The 23,097-nt window shown below is 50.1% G+C and overlaps 1 protein-coding gene across 1 annotated transcript in view; it reads left to right on the top strand.

Annotated features, from left to right (window-relative positions):
* Window positions 1–3,323: 3,323 nt before the first annotated feature.
* The window catches only part of vkorc1l1 (vitamin K epoxide reductase complex, subunit 1-like 1), a 30,925-nt gene continuing 11,151 nt past the window's right edge, over window positions 3,324–23,097 (top strand). The window contains exons 1-2 of the mRNA XM_031808237.1: window positions 3,324–3,639; window positions 9,483–9,592. Of these exons, the coding sequence (XP_031664097.1) occupies window positions 3,449–3,639; window positions 9,483–9,592 (301 nt within the window). The 5' untranslated portion in view covers window positions 3,324–3,448. The remainder of the gene's footprint in view (window positions 3,640–9,482; window positions 9,593–23,097) is intronic.

Here is a 23,097-nt window from a genome sequence, read left to right as displayed (position 1 = left end):
CAACTAGGTTTGAGATCTGTATAGAAGGGAGATAAAATAAATAAATCAACTATAATATAATTTTTTCAAGGTCAACATGAACAACAGTTAGATTTGCTATTGGGTATAAATGCTGTTGATCCAGAATGTCAAAAACTCCACCCGATGCAATGCACAGGGTTCTTTGTCCCGTCTTAAAATGGCAGTTGTACAACAACAACAGCGCAGAGGCAAAAAGACACTTGAACAGACATGTTTATGCGCAACATTGTTCGCACTAAAATAGCTTAATTTTAGTTTACTTTCATAGTTCTACAACATTACCTGACACAGAGTCCATCAAGATGTTAAACTTTTGGTTCTCCTGCGTTTGAGTTCACTGTTTTGATATTTTTCAGCAATTTTTCTCTCGTGTCCAGCAGGGATATGGCGATTGGTGTTCAATCCGATTTCTCTCTTGGTTCTACCTTTTCCACCAGCGTGACATGAATATTCGGCTAAATTGTAGTAATCGTATTGGTCGTAGTGTGCTTCTTCGAAAAAAGCAAATCTTTCAATGTCTGTTGCCATAATTTTAGGAGAGGCAAATATTACTAGTACAGTACTCGAATGAAGTCTATCAGCCGTGCAAAAGCTTGAAGTAAACAGATGATGTCACTCACAGTTTATATTCCTAACGTCACATGATCAAGAGACGACTCTGATTGGCCCATGTCAAGATCCCTTCGTTTTACAAGGCGGTGTTCTCCTTGTTTTTTTCTTCTTTGCATGGCAGCAAAGCCACTACACACAACCAGGTTTGGGGAGGTTACTTTCTAAATGTAATCTGTTACAGTTACGAGTTACTTGTCCACATTGCAATCAGTAACGTAACTTTTGGATTACCCAAACTCAGTAATGTAAACCGTTTACATTAATTTACTTTTACATTACTTTCCCCTTAAGAGGCATTATAAGAAGACAAAAATGTATGTTTCCAATTGAATGACAACTATTGCAGGATAAAACAATGTTAAAGTTTACATAGCTGGCCATATATGGACGTTACATTTTACTTTATGGGTTGGTTATGTAGGCTTCCTCTAACCCATCGCTTTCTACTACATATAATATTACGATTAAATTATATTTTTACATTAAAAAACGAAATCTTTCAGAATTCCAGTCATTCCAATCTTGAAGAATATTGTTTTACCTGAGCAAAACCCTAAAACGAAGGACTTATTAGCCAGCCCTACTCTGTTGTTTATGATTTTGTTGTCATGGACGACTGGTTGGGCTCATTGATTCGAGTTAAACAAATAAATGCTGCGCTCATGGAACGGCATGCTGTGAGCACCACTGAAAAGTGTTATTTACATGTGATAAATGAATGTCATATGCTGCATTTCCCTATATGCCTATTGCTTACCTTTTAGTTGGTGACATTTTGATATCTTGATAATATGCAGCTGTTTAAAGGACAAATCTAGACATTAAACAATAACAAAAACGGATGCCCCGCCTCTGTTTTGGTAAAAAAGATGAGGGATGGGCCTGGAGAAATGTAACCACTCTCAGATTAAAAGACAGAGCAACTGGACTGACCATCCATGATATCAAAATGATTGTTTTAACCATGTTATGAGGCTATACAGTGTGTGTTTACATTGACAATGTTTACAAACATTGGAGGAAAACAAGCTTATATTTTGGGTTCTCATGGAGTGTGACAGTTGAACTAAGCTCATGAGGCATTTAAAAGTTATATTCTTCAAGAATGCTGATAATATATAGTACCAGTCAAAAGTTTGGACACACCTACTCATTCCAGGGGTTTTCTTTATTTTTACTATTTTATTTCATCTTTATTTAACTAGAATAATAGTGAAGACATAAAAGCTATGAAATAACACATACGGAATCAGGTAGTAGTGTTAAACAAATCAAAATATTTTTTATATTTGAGATTCTTCAAAGTAGCCACCCTTTTCCTTGATCACAGCTTTGTACAGTCTTGGCATTCTCTAAACCAGCTTCATGAGGTAGTCACCTGGAATGCATTTCAATTAACAGGTATGCCTTGTTAAAAGTAAATTTGTGGAATTTATTTCCTTCTTAATGCGTTTGAGCCAATCAGTTGTGTTGTGACAAGGTAGGGGTGGTATACAGAAGATAGCCCTATTTGGTAAAAGACCAAGTCCATATTATGGCAAGAACAGCTCAAATAAGCAAAGATAAATGACAGACCATCACTACTTTAAGACATGAAGGTCAGTCAATGTGGAAAATGTCAAGAACTTTTAAAGTTTCCTCAAGTGCAGTTGCAAAAACCACCTCTATGATGAAACTGGCTCTTATGTGGACAGCCACAGGAAAGGAAGACCCAGAGTTACCTCTGCTACCCTGAATGCCGGGTCACCACTGCAATCCCTATACCCAGATACATGCAGTTGACTTGTAAATCTATCATGACGACACAGTATTAAATATGTTTGTTGGCTATAGACGGCAAACTGGGCAATGCGAGTACAATCTAGACATGTCCGGTAACCATATGATACTGTCCACTTTCACATTCCATGTGTATTGTATTTGCAAGACATTTTGGGATGGCAGGTAGCCTAGTGGTAAGAGTGTTGGGTCAGTTGATCAAAATGTTTTCTAAATCAAATCACTGAGCTGACAAAGTCAAAAAAAGAAAAAAGAGTCATTCTGCCCCTGAATAAAGCAGTTAACCCACTGTTCCTGGGCCGTCATTGTAAATAAGAATTTGTTCTTAACTGACTTGCCTAGTTAAATAAAATTCTACTTCACTGTTGGAGCTAGTAACAAGCTTTTCACTGCACCCTGCCATAACACCTGAAAATCTGTGGACGTGAGCAATACACTTTGATTTGATTCGTAGAGAGACAAACTCCTATGTTTAACTCAGTATATGTTTCATGAGAAATGATCTCAAACTCTAATATCTAACAGTACACGACTGAGACACTAAGAGGCAGTATGACCACACTGGCCCAAAAAAACGAGCATTTTAAAGCTGCTACTCTTGCTCAGAGGCATGAAGGGATTGCCATTCATGTTCATTGAATTGATTTATTTACATTTGCAATTTATTAGATTGGTCTCAGAGTGCAAGGACATAGGGAGCTTCAACTCTTAGATAGAGGTATAGTTTATTTTATTTTATTATCATAGTCCAGAAATAAGTCTAGCTGACCAGCAATGTGATAAATACAAGTCAGACTGTTACAGGTAGGATATGGAAACATTTTGATGCAAACGTTTATATCTACACAAACATATTTTCTGTATTGGCATTTGGCAGGCCATTGTAATGTAGACGAGGGGTGGCGAGACGGTGACACTTTGGTGACACGCCCCTGCCCTGGTGGTGTGGCACGTTCTGACGCTTTTCCACGTCGCAGTTCTCGTTGTCGCCAATGGTAAGCGGTTGCGTGTACGACTCGAGCAAGGCCGGAGAAAGATGGCGGCGCCCGTCCTGAGAGTGTCCACCCCTCGATGGGAAAGAATAGCCAGGCTCCTTGTTTGCGTCTTGGGTATATTGTTGTCCTTATACGCCTTTCACGTGGAGACGGAAAAGTCTAGAGACACGAATTATCGGGCCATGTGCGACGTGAGCAATTCTATCAGCTGTTCAAAAGTCTTCACCTCCAGGTAATTTGAATTCACCAGCGGTGCTCTGAATGAGACCGGGTGGTTTTGTGGCATTGTGGGAACGGCTGAGAGAGCTGAACTGTCAAATATATATATATATATTTTTTTTTTCTTCCGCATACTCCTCTTCTTTAGTACACTTTGCAATTTATGTAAAAACAAAATGCAATGGTTTTCACCCCCCCCAAAAAACGTACAAAAGTTACAATCTGATGCTTGCTTACTGTTGATAACAAACTTAGGCTGGTATGTTTGACTTTTAGAGGCTGGTGTAACGTTAGTTGTTTAGCCAAATTGCTAAAGCTACGCTACTTATCCACCAGCCAGCAACTAACGCTAGCTAGTTACTAACTGCCTGTTTGTTTGCTAGATGCCAGGAAGTGTTTTCTTTCATTTGCATGGATGCACATGTTACACATTTTTGTTATTTTAAACTTCTTAACACGTATTGCTTTCATTAGATTGATACATTAGCCAACTAGCTAGCGAATTACGGCGCCACCGCCGGCAGCAAACTAACATTGGCTAAGGTTAGTCACTAAGCTAGTCCAGTTAGCTGGACGAGATCGGCGTAACCATCCAGCCAGTTTTATGTAGCTTGTATAAACGTGTGAATCAGCTGTCTAATCTAACGTGTAACGCATGAACTAAATTGGTTGAGAACCTCAAAAGCACCTTTTTTTCCAATATCTAAAAATGAGTTAACTAGAAATTGTAGGCTACATTTGTATAGGACCATTAACTATATATAAAATAATACTTCCCCCCCCTCTGATTTCTGCCCTCGTTGAGAAGAGTTGAATTGTCAGCTGTAATATGTCAATGACAATATGAACAACCTGTTCCTCAGATTAGAAAATGCAAATGTTTATATTGACAAAACTGAAGTCACATGACCTGTTGGATTTCATCCGCTAGTTCACTTGCCATGTGATCTTGGGGTAGCTACCATGATTATATGACATGCATGCTCCTGTTTTGGTGTTTAATGTGGACAGGCAATGTCAGGTCCCTGGGTGGGTGGGTTGGGTTGGTTTGGGGGGGTGTACAATGAAGAGATTTTTCAGACATAATGCTGGAATCAATGAGAACAACATGTGATGAGACCTTCAGTTTCTCAACCACACTCTGCCTGCCAAAGGCCATCATGATGATGCATTGAATAACACCCAACCTAAACCTGTTAATTTATAGTGGCAGAATATACCGTATTTTTGTCTCGAGGGAGAGCTTTTTTTTTTTCCTATAGCAGAGAGAGAAAAGAGACTGGATGTTTTTGGTCTGTGTGGCATGTCTGTGAACTAAATAGATGAACCCTATAGGAAAGGAGGCCTATATCATTTTTCCATGTAGCATAAAACTGCTAATCCAGAACTGTTATAAATACTAAAAGATATTCGCCCCAATAACCTTGGTTAGCATTCTTGGAAAAAATACTTAGAATGACTTCTTTAGAAGTCAGTGGCTTGGTCATAGAGGTCTTTTTTACGAGTCAGTGTAACTGTCATGACATTTTCCCATTGGATTTGAAAGGCATGGTATTCCATGTTGTTCACACCAGACCAGGCAGCTGGACTTTTACATGATTTGTATAGGCCTTTTCAGCTGTTCTTCCAAGGTTGTATACAGTGCATTTGGAAAGTATTCAGACCCCTGGACTTTTTTTCCCCCACATTTTGTTATGTTACAGCCTTATTCTAAAAAAATGGATGAAATTAATATTTTCCCTCATCAATCTACACACACTACCCTGTAATGACATCACAATACACCATAGTGACATCACACTACCCCGTAATGACAAAGACAAAACTGATTTTTAGACAATTTTGGATGTATAAAAATGTATTAAAAAACAGAAGTACCTTATTTACTTAAGTATTCAGACCCTTTGCTATGAGACTCTAAATGTAGCCCAGGTGCATCCTGTTTCAGCACTCCACCAATCAGGCCTTTATGGTAGAGCGGCCAAACATAAGCCACTCCTCGGTAAAAGGCACATGACAGTTCGCTTGGAGTTTGCCAAAATGCACCTAAAGGACTCTCAGACCATGAGAAACAAGATTCTCTGGTCTGAATAACTCTTTGGACTGAATCACGTCTGAAGCGTCACGTCTGAAGGACACCTGGCACCGTCCCCACGGTGAAGCATGGTGGTGGCAGCATCATGCTGTGGGGATGTTTTTCAGCGGCAGGGATTGGGAGACTAGTCAGGATGGAGGGAAAGATGAATGGAGCAAAGTACAGAGATCATTGATGAAAACCTGGTCCAGGGTGCTCGGGACAACAGACTGGGGTGAAGGTTCACCTTCCAACAGGACAACGACCCTAAGCACACAGCCAAGACAATGCACAAGTGGCTTCGGGACAAGTTTCTGAATGTCCTTGAGTGGCCTAGCCAGACTCCGGACTTGAACCCAATCGAAGATCTCTGGAGAGACCTGAAAATAGTTGTGCAGCGACGCTCCCCATCCAACTTGACAGAGCCTGAGAGGATCTGCAGAAAATAATGGGAGAAACTCCCCAAATACTGCTTTGCCAAACTTGTAGCGTCATAGCCAAGAGGACTCTGTAATCGCTACCAAGTGTGCTTCAACAAAGTACTTAGTAAAGGGTCTGAATACTAATCTAAATGTGATATTTAAGTTTTATTTTTAATAAATGTGCACACAAAAAAAATCCTGTTTTTGCTTTGCCATTATGGGGTAATGTATGTAGGTAGTTTTTTCCCATCAATGTAATCCATTTTAGAATAAGGCTGTAACGTAACAAAATGTGGAAAAAGTCAAGGGGTCTGAATGATGTCCGAATGCACTGTATAGACAAGTTCAACCTAACCACACTGCCTGACAGTTAGTTCTAGCCTTGTCAGCTGGCCTTCTCCATGGCTGTGCAGGCCATGTCAGCTGGCCCGCTCCATGGCTGTGCAGGCCATGTCAGCTGGCCCGCTCCATGGCTGTGCAGGCTTTGTCAGCTGGCCCTCTCCATGGCTGTGCAGGCCATGTCAGCTGGCCCGCTCCATGGCTGTGCAGGCCATGTCAGCTGGCCCGCTCCATGGCTGTGCAGGCTTTGTCAGCTGGCCCGCTCCATGGCTGTGCAGGCTTTGTCAGCTGGCCCTCTCCATGGCTGTGCAGGCCTTGTCAGCTGGCCCTCTCCATGGCTGTGCAGGCTTTGTCAGCTGGCCCTCTCCATGGCTGTGCAGGCTTTATCAGCTGGCCTTCTCCATGGCTGTGCAGGCTTTGTCAGCTGGCCCTCTCCATGGCTGTGCAGGCCTTGTCAGCTGGCCCTCTCCATGGCTGTGCAGGCCTTGTCAGCTGGCCCTCTCCATGGCTGTGCAGGCCTTGTCAGCTGGCCCTCTCCATGGCTGTGCAGGCCATGTCAGCTGGCCCTCTCCATGGCTGTGCAGGCCTTGTCAGCTGCCCCTCTCCATGGTTGTGTAGGTCTACCTACGGAGGCAACCCCAATAAAGCATGATGACAAACTGAAAAACAAAATGTAAGTGCTGTGAGCTGGTGACGCTCTGGCCATAGGTTGTCCAAATAAACATACATTAATATATCTGTATTATTCTTTGCTGTTGACATTCAGAAACACTGGTTGAATTGGAGCTGGTAGGAAAGACACGGTATAAAAAAAACGTATATTTAACTAGGTAAGTCAGTTAAGAACATTCTTATTTACAATGACGGCCTACCCGGGCCAAACCCTTACGACTCTGGGCCAATTGTGCTCCGCCCTATGGGATTCCCAATCACGGCCGGTTGTGATACAGCCTGGAATCGAACCAGGGTCTGTAGTGACGCCGCTAGCACTGAGATGCAGTGCCTTGGACTGCTGAGCCACTCGGGAGACCCTGGAGCTGGTAGGAAAGATATGGGTCACATCTCTCTTGTTTACTGTTACAGGGATGTTGACATGGGCTGTTACAGACCTCTTGATGAGCTATTGGGTAAAAGTGCAGTCTATGCTGTAGTGATTGCTGTTTTAGCTTGTAGAATTTGTGTGCATTTCGGTCTCCCGAGTGGTGCAGTAGTCTAAGGCATTGAATAGCAGTGCTAGATGCGTTACTACAGACCTGGGTTCATTCCCTGGCTGTGCCGCAACCGGCCATGGCCGAGAGTCCCATAGGACGGCTCACAATTGGTCCAGCATCGCCCGGTTTAGGGGAGGGTTTGGCCTGTGGGTCTTTAGCAACTCCTTGTGGTGGGTCGGGTGCCTGCAGGCTGACACAGGTCGCCAGTTAAATGATGTTTCCTCTGACACGTTGGTGCGGCTGGCTTCCTGATTAAGCTGGCAGTTGTTAAGGAGCGATGTTAGGCGGGTCATGCTTTGGCCCACGCATGACTCCACCTTCGCCTCTCCCGAACCCTTTGGGGAGTTGCAGCGATGAGACAAGATAGAACATTGGGGTGAAAAAAAGGGGGTAAAATACAATATTAGTGTGCATTTCATTGGCCCCCTGTCAAACAGTCGACAGTGAAACATTTTGGAGTCAGTTTACCTTGAAGATAGGTTGGTTTGCCAGTTCAGGGCTTCCCTCTTAACCCCTCTTTGTATCCAGATTAGATCAACAAACATACATTGACAACTCGTCATTCGATTTATACTTCGGGCAAAAGCTTAGGTCAGTTCACTGACTAGGTGGGAACAGTTCACAATAATGGAATTTATAGGTCCTAAATGTAGTGCATAAAAGTCAGCTGTGAACAATGCTGTAGTGCAACCCTGGGGAGGGGAGGAGGGGAGGGGAGGCGGTGCGGAGAGTGGAGGGAGGCGGTGCGGGGAGTGGAGGGGAGGGGAGGCGGTGCGGGGGGGACGGGAGGCGGTGTGGGTAGGGGATGGGGGGAGGGGAGGGGAGACGTGTAATCAGGACCGGTGGTTGTTGCGTCGCTCAGGACTTCCAAAGTACTTGGTTGTCTTGCTTCTGAGGCCCCTGGAGGTTCCACTAACTAAGGAAACAGGTTCCACTAACTAAGGAAACAGGTTCCACTAACTAAGGAAACAGGTTCCACTAACTAAGGAAACAGCTTCCACTAACTAAGGAAACAGCTTCCACTAACTAAGGAAACAGCTTCCACTAACTAAGGAAACAGCTTCCACTAACTAAGGAAACAGCTTCCACTAACTAAGGAAACAGCTTCCACTAACTAAGGAAACAGCTTCCACTAACTAAGGAAACAGCTTCCACTAACTAAGGAAACAGGTTCCACTAACTAAGGAAACAGGTTCCACTAACTAAGGAAACAGCTTCCACTAACTAAGGAAACAGCTTCCACTAACTAAGGAAACAGCTTCCACTAACTAAGGAAACAGCTTCCACTGACTAAGGAAACAGCTTCCACTGACTAAGGAAACAGCTTCCACTAACTAAGGAAACAGCTTCCACTAACTAAGGAAACAGCTTCCACTAACTAAGGAAACAGCTTCCACTAACTAAGGAAACAGTGGTTCAGTGAAAGCCTGCTTTTACTTTTATGGTTGTAACTTGTAAATGACACTGTTTTTTGCGACCTCATTTACAAGTTACAACCATAAAGAGTATAACTTAGTATTGTAGAGCCGTTAACTTTATGGCTGTAACTTATAAATGACACCATTTAGGCTACCTAGTTATCACCTTATCAGAATTGAGCCCAATAATAGCTTGATCTTCTCGGACATTGTCATTGGTGGACATTGCCATTGGTGGACATTGCCATTGGTGGACATTGCCATTGGTGGACATTGCCATTTGTATTTCAAGGTTAATTAAATGTATTGTCAATGTATCCTTGCAATTCATCAACATCACGATTACCAACAAATTTCCATTTCTTTCTTCCAATTCCTCTCAATGTGTGTAGGTGGGGTCGAGGATTTGGACTGTTGGGCTCGATCTTCGGAAACGACAGTGCAATGAACCAGCCAAACAGTGTCTACGGAATTGTATTTTATGTCTTTCAACTGTTACTAGGTAAGACTTTGGTTTTTCCACTGCTACAGGCACATGCTATTCAACATATGGGTAGATGTTAGGTGGCATCCCAGGTTTTTTTCTGGATCAAAAGAGGGCTTAGGTGATGGGTGTGACTGGGGGGGGGGCACGGTCGTCAGCGAGGCTTAATTTCAGAACATTTTAGAGGCCCCCCACTTGACGGTGTAGAGACATTTTAGCATTTTTTAAGACCATTTCCGGCTTTTCTACAAAGCAGAGAGAACATTTTGCAGTTTTAAAGCAAATATCATACAACTATGCATTTTGCCATGGCGAATACTGTGTTCTTTTGCTCAAACATAATAACAATTTATATACTGCAAAATTAAATATTTTGGGAATTTTCAATTCTCCTAGTTTTTATTTAGGTCACTGTTAGTTCTTAAAGATTATATATAAAAAAATATATATATAAAATATATAGGCCTGGCTCAGATGAGGCCTGACTGCCCCCTGGCTCAGACGAGGCCTGACTGCCCCCTGACTCAGATGATGATGCCTGAGCACTGACTGGCCCCTGGTTCAGATGATGATGCCTGAGGCCTGACTGCCCCCTGGCTCAGATGAGGCCTGGCTCAGATGAGGCCTGACTGCCCCCTGGCTCAAATGAGGCCTGACTGCCCCCTGGCTCAGATGAGGCCTGACTGCCCCCTGGCTCAGATGAGGCCTGACTGCCCCCTGGCTCAGATGATGATCCCTGACTGCCCCCTGGCTCAGATGATGATGCCTGAGCACTGACTGGCCCCTGGTTCAGATGGTGATGCCTGAGGACTGACTGGCCCCCGGCTCAGATGATGATGCCTGAGGACTGACTGGCCCCCGGTTCAGATGATGATGCCTGAGGACTGACTGGCCCCCGGTTCAGATGGTGATGCCTGAGGACTGACTGGCCCCCGGTTCAGATGATGATGCCTGAGCACTGACTGGCCCCCGGTTCAGATGGGGATGCCTGAGGACTGACTGGCCCCCGGCTCAGATGATGATGCCTGAGGACTGACTGGCCCCCGGTTCAAGAGCGACATCACTGATGTATACAGAGAAAAGAGTCGGCCCGAGAATTGAACCCTGTGGCACCCCCATAGCGACTGCCAGAGGTCCGGACAACAAACCCTCCGATTTGACACACTGAACTCTGTCTGAGAAGTAGTTGGTGAACCTCGCGAGGCAGTAATTTGAGAAACCAAGGCTCTTGAGTCTGCCGATAAGATTGCGGTAATTAAGAATAAAGTGATTGACAGAGTCTTGGCCAGGTCGATTAAGACGGCTGCACAGGATTGTCTTTTGTCGATGGCGGTTATGATATCGTTTAGGACTTTGAGCGTGGCTGAGGTGCATGACCAGCTCGGAAACCAGATTGCATAGTGGAGAAGGTACGGTGGGATTCGAAATGGTCGATCTGTTTGTTAACTTGGCTTTCGAATACTTTCGAAAGGCAGGGTAGGCTAGATATAGGTCTGTAACAGTTTGGGTCGAGAGTGTCTCCCCCTTTGAAGAGGGGGATGACCGCGGCAGCTTTCCAATCTTTAGGGATCTCAGATGATATGAGAGGTTGAACAGGGTAGTAATAGGGATTGCAACAATTGTGGCGGATAATTTTAGAAAGCGAGGGTCCAGATTGTCTAGCCCAGCTGATTTGTAGGGGTCCAGATTTTGCAGCTCTTTCAGAACATCAGCTATCTGGATTTGGGTGAAGGAGAAATGGGGGAGGCTTGGGCAAGTTGCTGTGGGGGGTGCAGAGCTGTTGACCGGGGTAGGGGTAGCCAGGTGGAAAGCATGGCCAGCCGTAGAAAAATGCTTATTTTCAATTGTCCTAGATTTATCGGTGGTGACAGTGTTTCCTAGCCTCAGTGAAGTGGGCAGCTGGGAGGAAGTTCCCTTATTCCCCATGGACTTTACAGTGTCCCAGCACCTTTTGAAGTTTGTGCTACAGGATGCAAATTTCTGTTAGGTAAGAAAAAGCTAGCCTTTTCAAACTGCCTGTGTATATTAGTTCCTAACTTCCCTTTAAAGTTGCATATCGCTGGGGCTATTCGATGCTAATGCAGTACACCACAGGATGTTTTTGTGCTGGTCAAGGGCAGTCAGGTTTGGAGTGAACCAAGGGCTATAACTGTTCCTTGTTCTACATTTTTTTGAATGGGGCATGCTTATTTAAGATGGTGAGGAAAGCATTTTTAACCTCTCTGGGATATGTGGGACGGTAGCGTCCCAACTGGCCAACAACCAGTGAAAATGTAGAGCGCCAAATTCAAATAAATTACTATAAAAATTCAACTTTGATGAAATCACACATTCAATATACCAAATTAAAGCTACAGTTGTTGTGAATCCAACCAACGTGTCAGATTTTAAAAATGCTTTACCGCGAAAGCAAACAATGCTATTACCTGAGGAAAGCACCCCAGTAAACAAGAGATAAAAGCATATCTCAACCCTGCAGGCGTGACACAAAACGCAGAAATAAAAATATAATTCATGCCTTACCTTTGAGCTGCTTCTGTTGGTACTCCAATATGTCCCATAAACATCACAAATGTTCCTTTTGTTCGATTAATTCCCGTCGATATACATATCCAAAATGTCCATTTTATTTGCCGCGTTTGATCCAGAAAAACACTGGTTCCAACTTGCGCAACGTGACTACAAAATATCTCTAACGTTACCTGTAAACATTGTCCAAACATTTCAAACTACTTTTGTAATACAACTTTAGGTATTTTTTAACGTAAATAATCAAAATTGAAGACGGCATATACTGTGTTCAATACCGGAGGAAAACAAAGTGGAGTGTGCTGTCAGGTCACACGCCTCTAACAAAGAGTACACTAGACTCGAGCCTCATTCTGAACAGTGTTACTTCTTCATTTCTCAAAGGAAAAACTTTAACCAATTTCTAAAGACTGTTGACATCTAGTGGAAGCGATAGGAACTGCAGGGAAGTTGATTAGAACCCCCCCCCCAAAAAAACAACAACATCTGTACGGTTTGTCCTCGGTTTCGCCTGCCAAATAAGTTCTGTTATACTCACAGACATGATTCAGAGTGTTTTCTATCCAAATCTACTAATAATATGCATATCTTAGCTTCTGGGTCTGAGTAGTAGGCAGTTTACTTTGGACACGCTTTTCATCCGGACGTGAAAATACTGCCCCCGGTCCCAAAGAATAACCAGGCATCCTCTACTGACGGAATGAGGTCAATATCCTTCCAGGGTACCCGGGCCAGGTCGAGTAGAAAGGCCTGCTCACTGAATTGTTTTCGGGAGCGTTTGACAGTGATGAGGGGTGGTCGTTTGACCGCAGACCCATTACGGACGCAGGCAATGAGGCAGTGATCGCTGAGATCCTGGTTGAAGACAGGAGAGGTGTATTTAGAGTGCAGGTTGGTCAGGATGATATCTTTGAGGGTGCCCGTGTTTACGGATTTGGGGTTGTACCTGGTGGGTTCCTTGATAATTTGTGTGAGATTGAGGGATCTAGCTTAGATTGTAGGATGTCTGGGGTGTTAAGCATGTCCCAGTTTAGGTCACCTAATAGTACAAACTCTGAAGATAAATGGGGGGCAATTAATTCACATATGGTGTCCAGGGCACAGCTGAGGGGGGTCTATGACAAGCGGCAACAGTGAGAGACTTATTTCTGTAGAAGCTCAAACTGTTGGGGCACAGACCTGGATAGCAGGACAGAACTCTGCAGGCTATCTCTGCAGTAGATTGCAACTCCACCCCCTTTGGCAGTGCTATCTTGGCGGAAAATGTTGTAGTTGGGATGGAAATTTCATAAGACACATACACACGTCCTACTGCTACGCCATCTTGGATAGACAAGGTTAGAGCGTTGGACTAGTAACTGGAAGGTTGCAAGATCGAATCCCCGAGGTGACGAGGTAAAAATCTGTTGTTCTGCCCCTGAACAGGCAGTTAACCCGCTGTTCTTAGGCCGTCATTGAGTTTGAGTTTATTTTTATTTTTACAGGGACAGTGCACATTAATCAACATTTCAGTAAAAGTGCCGGTTTTAGCCAACCGGCTAATTTTCAACCGCAGTCCCTGGGCAGGTTATTAAAAACAATTACAATATAGACAATAGCAACATAGAACAAGCAAGACATAGCAACATAGGACAAGCAAGACACAGCATACAGACAGAGCAACATAGGACAAGCAAGACGTAGCATACAGACAGAGCAGCATAAAACAAAAAGCAGCAAGACAAAATTCATAAAAGCAACAAAGTGTTTCCACACCTCACAAGCTACAGACAACAGACAACATGGAGTGGCAACACACAGCTAGGGACCATGTTCACAAATCTGATTGACCTTTAGCCATGTCTTCAAGCATTTTGTGAAAGTGTGATATGTGGTGCAGTTATGTGTGTCTGATGGCAGTGTATTCCAGACATGGGAAGCTCTCACAGAGAATGCAGATTTACTAAAGGTGCTTTTCCTTAGGGGAACTATACAGTCACCTCTCATGGCAGACCTTGTGGATCTGCTGCCATATGTCTGGGTTTTCTGTTTAACAAAAATATTGAGTGGAGGGGGAGCCAGGCCATTGAGGATCTTGAATACAAGACATGCGTCGGTGTATTGCACAAGATTTTCCCAACTCAAGAGCTCATGCTTTCTAAGGATGTGACAATGATGATGGCTATTGGGCTTCCTATCAAGCACTTTGAGAGCCTGTTTGTAGACAGACTGAATAGGTTTTAATGTTGTACAGCAAGCTTGGGCCCAACTAGTCAAGCACTATGTTAAGTGGGGGAGTATCATAGATTTGAAGTACAGTTTTGCTACCTCTGTAGTCAAACAATTTCGTATAAATCGGAAATTAGCTAGGTTGAATTTGGTTATTTGAATTACCTTTTTCACATGCTTTTTAAAAGAGAGGTTGGAATCAAGTATGATGCCAAGGTACTTAAAATCGGATACCACCTGGAGCTTCTCCCCTGACACATAGACATCTGGCTCAGTAGCATCTGTTGCCCTCTTTGTGAAGAACATGCAAACAGTTTTTTTCACATTGAGATGCAAACACGAGTCACTGAGCCACTTTGTAACCTGGACCATTACAGTAGTGAGTTCTTGTGCAGCTTGTTGTTTGCTCTTTGCATGCACATATATCACTGTATCATCTGCATACATTTGAACTTCAGACCCAGTACAGACAGAAGGCAGATCATTAATGTACAGGCTGAACAGGAGGGGCCCCAGTATTGACCCTTGGGGCACGCCCACATCATAGCTACGAGTGGGCGACAGCTCATTGCTCACTCTGACACACTGAGTTCTGCCTTCAAGGTATGATTTCATCCATCTCAAGGCATCAGGGGAAAAGTTGAACTTGGACAATTTTGTGATGAGAATCTCATGGTTAACAGTATCAAAAGCCTTCCTTAGGTCCAGAAACACAGCCCCAACAGCACCCCCTTTGTCCATCTTGGACTTCACATTTTCCAGAAGAAAGCAGTTGGCCGTTTCTGTGGAGTGTTTCGCTCTGAAGCCAAACTGCATGGAGTGTAATGTGAAGGGGCTGTTGTTGAGGTGGAAAATAAGAATTGAAAATAAGAATTTGTTCTTAACTGACTTGCCTAGTTCAATAAAGGTACAAATAAAATACATTAAATGTTGGTGTCATTCAAGTAGTAGATTAGTCTAGCATGGGTTAATGTTGTTTAGGAAAAGCTTTCCCCAGAGTCCCTCTAAGGGTCCTGTGTTAAATCATACTGTTCACTCCTCTGACTGGCTGATGTCCTTGTGGCAGGTTGGAGGTTTTGCTGACTGCAATCTAGAGCCACAATCATTAAAACATTTATTTTTTCTGCATATCTAAGCATACCTCTTTAACTGTCTGTATCCTCCAGGTGGATGTTTATTTTTTTTAAAGAAACTATGCTTCTCTGCTAAAATATGAGTGAAATATTAAAAGGAATGTGAGTCTTATTCAGTACATTTAATCATTTGTTTATTTTAAAAAAAAATAAGTCTAACCTTGCCAGCACGCATTCCAGCAAATCAAGTTAGATAAGCTAGCTACTCTAACATGATTGATAGCTTGAAATGGATTCTTGGTAGGTAGGTTCCAAACCTCATAACTAATTGGGCCAGCTAAACCCAACTTCATAAAATTGCTAGGTGGCTACTAGTGTTACAGAGAAACAACAACAAAACAAATCAAATCTGAGGGGGCACATGCCCCCTGTGGGCATGACGCTCTGCGGACTAACCATTTTCCCCCCTATATTCATTTAGCAGTGGAGGACAGCCACTCCAAAAAATATTTAAAAAATTACATTTTTGGGGTGGTAAAATGTTTTCAGAGTAAAGTTACGTGACCACATATAAAGTATGTAGAAATTATACTGGACTCATATTTAATATTAATATTATTTAATATTAGATCATCTTTTTAAGAACGTATAATCACCTAAATGAAAACAACTAGATAGTCGGGGGGGAATCCATTGAAAAAAAAAATGTCAACATGCCCCCCCCCATTTTATTTTTAAGTCACTCCGATAGCATAAGAACATGACGTAAGCCATGGTAAAATGTGTATAATTGCAGGAAATCAGAATTGCATTTTGTTCCTGTGTCCAGGAGGAGGTCCTTTAAAAACATTGGTCGTAAACCGCGCCATTGGCTACGCCCACTACCACGCTAACTTTGCCACCACTGCTGAAATAAATCATAGGACGAGCATTGACTGTACCTACGGGGCCTGGGGCCTACTGACTGTCTGGGCTACGGGGCCTGGGGCCTACTGACTGTCTGGGCTACGGGGCCTGGGGCCTACTGACTGTCTGGGCTACGGGGCCTGGGGCCTACTGACTGTCTGGGCTACGGGGCCTGGGGCCTACTGACTGTCTGGGCTACGGGGCCTGGGGCCTACTGACTGTCTGGGCTACGGGGCCTGGGGCCTACTGACTGTCTGGGCTACGGGGCGTACTGACTGTCTGGGCTACGGGGCCTGGGACCTACTGACTATCTGGGCTACGGGGCCTGCAGACTGTCTGGGCTACGGGGCCTGCAGACTGTCTGGGCTACGGGGCCTGCAGACTGTCTGGGCTACGGGGCCTGCAGACTGTCTGGGCTACGGGGCCTGCAGACTGTCTGGGCTACGGGGCCTGCAGACTGTCTGGGCTACGGGGCCTGCAGACTGTCTGGGCTACGGGGCCTGCAGACTGTCTGGGCTACGGGGCCTGCAGACTGTCTGGGCTACGGGGCCTGCAGACTGTCTGGGCTACGGGGCCTGCAGACTGTCTGGGCTACGGGGCCTGCAGACTGTCTGGGCTACGGGGCCTGCAGACTGTCTGGGCTACGGGGCCTGCAGACTGTCTGGGCTACGGGGCCTGCAGACTGTCTGGGCTATGGGGCCTGGGGCCTACTGACTGTCTGGGCTACGGGGCCTGGGGCCTACTGACTGACTCGGCTACGGGGCCTACTGACTGTCTGGGCTACGGGGCCTACTGACTGCCTGGGCTACGGGGCCTACTGACTGCCTGGGCTACGGGGCCTACTGACTGTCTGGGCTACGGGGCCTGCAGACTGTCTGGGCTACGGGGCCTGCAGACTGTCTGGGCTACGGGGCCTGCAGACTGTCTGGGCTACGGGGCCTGCAGACTGTCTGGGCTACGGGGCCTGCAGACTGTCTGGGCTACGGGGCCTACTGACTGTCTGGGCTACGGGGCCTACTGACTGTCTGGGCTACGGGGCCTACTGACTGTCTGGGCTACGGGGCCTACTGACTGTCTGGGCTACGGGGCCTACTGACTGTCTGGGCTACGGGGCCTACTGACTGTCTGGGCTACGGGGACTGGGGCCTACTGACTGTCTGGGCTACGGGGCCTGGGGCCTACTGACTGTCTGGGCTATGGGGCCTACTGACTGTCTGGGCTATGGGGCCTACTGACTGTCTGGGCTATGGGGCCTACTGACTGTCTGGGCTATGGGGCCTGGGGCCTACTGACTGTCTGGGCTACGGGGCCTGGGGCCTACTGACTGACTCGGCTACGGGGCCTACTGACTGTCTGGGCTACGGGGCCTGGGGCCTACTGACTGCCTGGGCTACGGGGCCTACTGACTGTCTGGGCTACGGGGCCTGGGGCCTACTGACTGTCTGGGCTACGGGGCCTGGGGCCTACTGACTGTCTGGGCTACGGGGCCTGGGGCCTACTGACTGTCTGGGCTACGGGGCCTGGGGCCTACTGACTGTCTGGGCTACGGGGCGTACTGACTGTCTGGGCTACGGGGCCTGGGACCTACTGACTATCTGGGCTACGGGGCCTGCAGACTGTCTGGGCTACGGGGCCTGCAGACTGTCTGGGCTACGGGGCCTGCAGACTGTCTGGGCTACGGGGCCTGCAGACTGTCTGGGCTACGGGGCCTGCAGACTGTCTGGGCTACGGGGCCTGCAGACTGTCTGGGCTACGGGGCCTGCAGACTGTCTGGGCTACGGGGCCTGCAGACTGTCTGGGCTACGGGGCCTGCAGACTGTCTGGGCTACGGGGCCTGCAGACTGTCTGGGCTACGGGGCCTGCAGACTGTCTGGGCTACGGGGCCTGCAGACTGTCTGGGCTACGGGGCCTGCAGACTGTCTGGGCTACGGGGCCTGCAGACTGTCTGGGCTACGGGGCCTGCAGACTGTCTGGGCTACGGGGCCTGCAGACTGTCTGGGCTATGGGGCCTGGGGCCTACTGACTGTCTGGGCTACGGGGCCTGGGGCCTACTGACTGACTCGGCTACGGGGCCTACTGACTGTCTGGGCTACGGGGCCTACTGACTGCCTGGGCTACGGGGCCTACTGACTGCCTGGGCTACGGGGCCTACTGACTGTCTGGGCTACGGGGCCTGCAGACTGTCTGGGCTACGGGGCCTGCAGACTGTCTGGGCTACGGGGCCTGCAGACTGTCTGGGCTACGGGGCCTGCAGACTGTCTGGGCTACGGGGCCTGCAGACTGTCTGGGCTACGGGGCCTACTGACTGTCTGGGCTACGGGGCCTACTGACTGTCTGGGCTACGGGGCCTACTGACTGTCTGGGCTACGGGGCCTACTGACTGTCTGGGCTACGGGGCCTACTGACTGTCTGGGCTACGGGGCCTACTGACTGTCTGGGCTACGGGGCCTACTGACTGTCTGGGCTACGGGGACTGGGGCCTACTGACTGTCTGGGCTACGGGGACTGGGGCCTACTGACTGTCTGGGCTACGGGGCCTGGGGCCTACTGACTGTCTGGGCTATGGGGCCTACTGACTGTCTGGGCTATGGGGCCTACTGACTGTCTGGGCTATGGGGCCTGGGGCCTACTGACTGTCTGGGCTACGGGGCCTGGGGCCTACTGACTGCCTGGGCTACGGGGCCTACTGACTGCCTGGGCTACGGGGCCTACTGACTGCCTGGGCTACGGGGCCTACTGACTGTCTGGGCTACGGGGCCTACTGACTGACTGGGCTACGGGGCCTACTGACTGTCTGGGCTACGGGGCCTGGGGCCTACTGACTGCCTGGGCTACGGGGCCTACTGACTGCCTGGGCTACGGGGCCTACTGACTGCCTGGGCTACGGGGCCTACTGACTGCCTGGGCTACGGGGCCTACTGACTGTCTGGGCTACGGGGCCTACTGACTGACTGGGCTACGGGGCCTGGGGCCTACTGACTGTCTGGGCTACGGGGCCTGGGGCCTACTGACTGTCTGGGCTACGGGGCCTGGGGCCTACTGACTGTCTGGGCTACGGGGCCTGGGGCCTACTGACTGTCTGGGCTACGGGGCCTGCTGACTGTCTGGCCTACGGGGCCTGGGGCCTACAGACTGTCTGGGCTACGGGGCCTACTGACTGTCTGGGCTACGGGGCCTGGGGCCTACTGACTGTCTGGGCTACGGGGCCTACTGACTGTCTGGGCTACGGGGCCTACTGACTGACTGGACAACGGGGCCTACTGACTGTCTGGGCTACAGGGCCTGGGGCCTACTGACTGATTGGGCTACGGGGCCTACTGACTGTCTGGGCTACGGGGCCTGGGGCCTACTGACTGTCTGGGCTACGGGGCCTGGGGCCCTCTGACTGTCTGGGCTATGGGGCCTGGGGCCTACTGACTGTCTGGGCTACGGGGCCTACTGACTGACTGGGCTACGGGGCCTACTGACTGTCTGGGCTACGGGGCCTGGGGCCTACTGACTGCCTGGGCTACGGGGCCTACTGACTGTCTGGGCTACGGGGCCTGCAGACTGTCTGGGCTACGGGGCCTGCAGACTGTCTGGGCTACGGGGCCTGCAGACTGTCTGGGCTACGGGGCCTGCAGACTGTCTGGGCTACGGGGCCTGCAGACTGTCTGGGCTATGGGGCCTGGGGCCTACTGACTGTCTGGGCTACGGGGCCTGGGGCCTACTGACTGACTCGGCTACGGGGCCTACTGACTGTCTGGGCTACGGGGCCTACTGACTGCCTGGGCTACGGGGCCTACTGACTGCCTGGGCTACGGGGCCTACTGACTGTCTGGGCTACGGGGCCTGCAGACTGTCTGGGCTACGGGGCCTGCAGACTGTCTGGGCTACGGGGCCTGCAGACTGTCTGGGCTACGGGGCCTGCAGACTGTCTGGGCTACGGGGCCTGCAGACTGTCTGGGCTACGGGGCCTACTGACTGTCTGGGCTACGGGGCCTACTGACTGTCTGGGCTACGGGGCCTACTGACTGTCTGGGCTACGGGGCCTACTGACTGTCTGGGCTACGGGGCCTACTGACTGTCTGGGCTACGGGGCCTACTGACTGTCTGGGCTACGGGGACTGGGGCCTACTGACTGTCTGGGCTACGGGGCCTGGGGCCTACTGACTGTCTGGGCTATGGGGCCTACTGACTGTCTGGGCTATGGGGCCTACTGACTGTCTGGGCTATGGGGCCTACTGACTGTCTGGGCTATGGGGCCTGGGGCCTACTGACTGTCTGGGCTACGGGGCCTGGGGCCTACTGACTGACTCGGCTACGGGGCCTACTGACTGTCTGGGCTACGGGGCCTGGGGCCTACTGACTGCCTGGGCTACGGGGCCTACTGACTGTCTGGGCTACGGGGCCTGGGGCCTACTGACTGTCTGGGCTACGGGGCCTGGGGCCTACTGACTGTCTGGGCTACGGGGCCTGGGGCCTACTGACTGTCTGGGCTACGGGGCCTGGGGCCTACTGACTGTCTGGGCTACGGGGCGTACTGACTGTCTGGGCTACGGGGCCTGGGACCTACTGACTATCTGGGCTACGGGGCCTGCAGACTGTCTGGGCTACGGGGCCTGCAGACTGTCTGGGCTACGGGGCCTGCAGACTGTCTGGGCTACGGGGCCTGCAGACTGTCTGGGCTACGGGGCCTGCAGACTGTCTGGGCTACGGGGCCTGCAGACTGTCTGGGCTACGGGGCCTGCAGACTGTCTGGGCTACGGGGCCTGCAGACTGTCTGGGCTACGGGGCCTGCAGACTGTCTGGGCTACGGGGCCTGCAGACTGTCTGGGCTACGGGGCCTGCAGACTGTCTGGGCTACGGGGCCTGCAGACTGTCTGGGCTACGGGGCCTGCAGACTGTCTGGGCTACGGGGCCTGCAGACTGTCTGGGCTACGGGGCCTGCAGACTGTCTGGGCTATGGGGCCTGGGGCCTACTGACTGTCTGGGCTACGGGGCCTGGGGCCTACTGACTGACTCGGCTACGGGGCCTACTGACTGTCTGGGCTACGGGGCCTACTGACTGCCTGGGCTACGGGGCCTACTGACTGCCTGGGCTACGGGGCCTACTGACTGTCTGGGCTACGGGGCCTGCAGACTGTCTGGGCTACGGGGCCTGCAGACTGTCTGGGCTACGGGGCCTGCAGACTGTCTGGGCTACGGGGCCTGCAGACTGTCTGGGCTACGGGGCCTGCAGACTGTCTGGGCTACGGGGCCTACTGACTGTCTGGGCTACGGGGCCTACTGACTGTCTGGGCTACGGGGCCTACTGACTGTCTGGGCTACGGGGCCTACTGACTGTCTGGGCTACGGGGCCTACTGACTGTCTGGGCTACGGGGCCTACTGACTGTCTGGGCTACGGGGCCTACTGACTGTCTGGGCTACGGGGACTGGGGCCTACTGACTGTCTGGGCTACGGGGACTGGGGCCTACTGACTGTCTGGGCTACGGGGCCTGGGGCCTACTGACTGTCTGGGCTATGGGGCCTACTGACTGTCTGGGCTATGGGGCCTACTGACTGTCTGGGCTATGGGGCCTGGGGCCTACTGACTGTCTGGGCTACGGGGCCTGGGGCCTACTGACTGACTCGGCTACGGGGCCTACTGACTGTCTGGGCTACGGGGCCTGGGGCCTACTGACTGCCTGGGCTACGGGGCCTACTGACTGCCTGGGCTACGGGGCCTACTGACTGCCTGGGCTACGGGGCCTACTGACTGTCTGGGCTACGGGGCCTACTGACTGACTGGGCTACGGGGCCTACTGACTGTCTGGGCTACGGGGCCTGGGGCCTACTGACTGCCTGGGCTACGGGGCCTACTGACTGCCTGGGCTACGGGGCCTACTGACTGCCTGGGCTACGGGGCCTACTGACTGCCTGGGCTACGGGGCCTACTGACTGTCTGGGCTACGGGGCCTACTGACTGACTGGGCTACGGGGCCTGGGGCCTACTGACTGTCTGGGCTACGGGGCCTGGGGCCTACTGACTGTCTGGGCTACGGGGCCTGGGGCCTACTGACTGTCTGGGCTACGGGGCCTGGGGCCTACTGACTGTCTGGGCTACGGGGCCTGCTGACTGTCTGGCCTACGGGGCCTGGGGCCTACAGACTGTCTGGGCTACGGGGCCTACTGACTGTCTGGGCTACGGGGCCTGGGGCCTACTGACTGTCTGGGCTACGGGGCCTACTGACTGTCTGGGCTACGGGGCCTACTGACTGACTGGACAACGGGGCCTACTGACTGTCTGGGCTACAGGGCCTGGGGCCTACTGACTGATTGGGCTACGGGGCCTACTGACTGTCTGGGCTACGGGGCCTGGGGCCTACTGACTGTCTGGGCTACGGGGCCTGGGGCCCTCTGACTGTCTGGGCTATGGGGCCTGGGGCCTACTGACTGTCTGGGCTACGGGGCCTACTGACTGACTGGGCTACGGGGCCTACTGACTGTCTGGGCTACGGGGCCTGGGGCCTACTGACTGCCTGGGCTACGGGGCCTACTGACTGCCTGGGCTACGGGGCCTACTGACTGCCTGGGCTACGGGGCCTACTGACTGCCTGGGCTACGGGGCCTACTGACTGTCTGGGCTACGGGGCCTACTGACTGACTGGGCTACGGGGCCTGGGGCCTACTGACTGTCTGGGCTACGGGGCCTGGGGCCTACTGACTGTCTGGGCTACGGGGCCTGGGGCCTACTGACTGTCTGGGCTACGGGGCCTGGGGCCTACTGACTGTCTGGGCTACGGGGCCTGCTGACTGTCTGGCCTACGGGGCCTGGGGCCTACAG

Source organism: Oncorhynchus kisutch, linkage group LG28 (assembly GCF_002021735.2).
Source record: "Oncorhynchus kisutch isolate 150728-3 linkage group LG28, Okis_V2, whole genome shotgun sequence".
NCBI lineage: Eukaryota > Metazoa > Chordata > Actinopteri > Salmoniformes > Salmonidae > Oncorhynchus > Oncorhynchus kisutch.
Note: the sequence above shows the minus strand (reverse complement) of the source record. Positions and strands in the feature narration are given on the sequence as shown.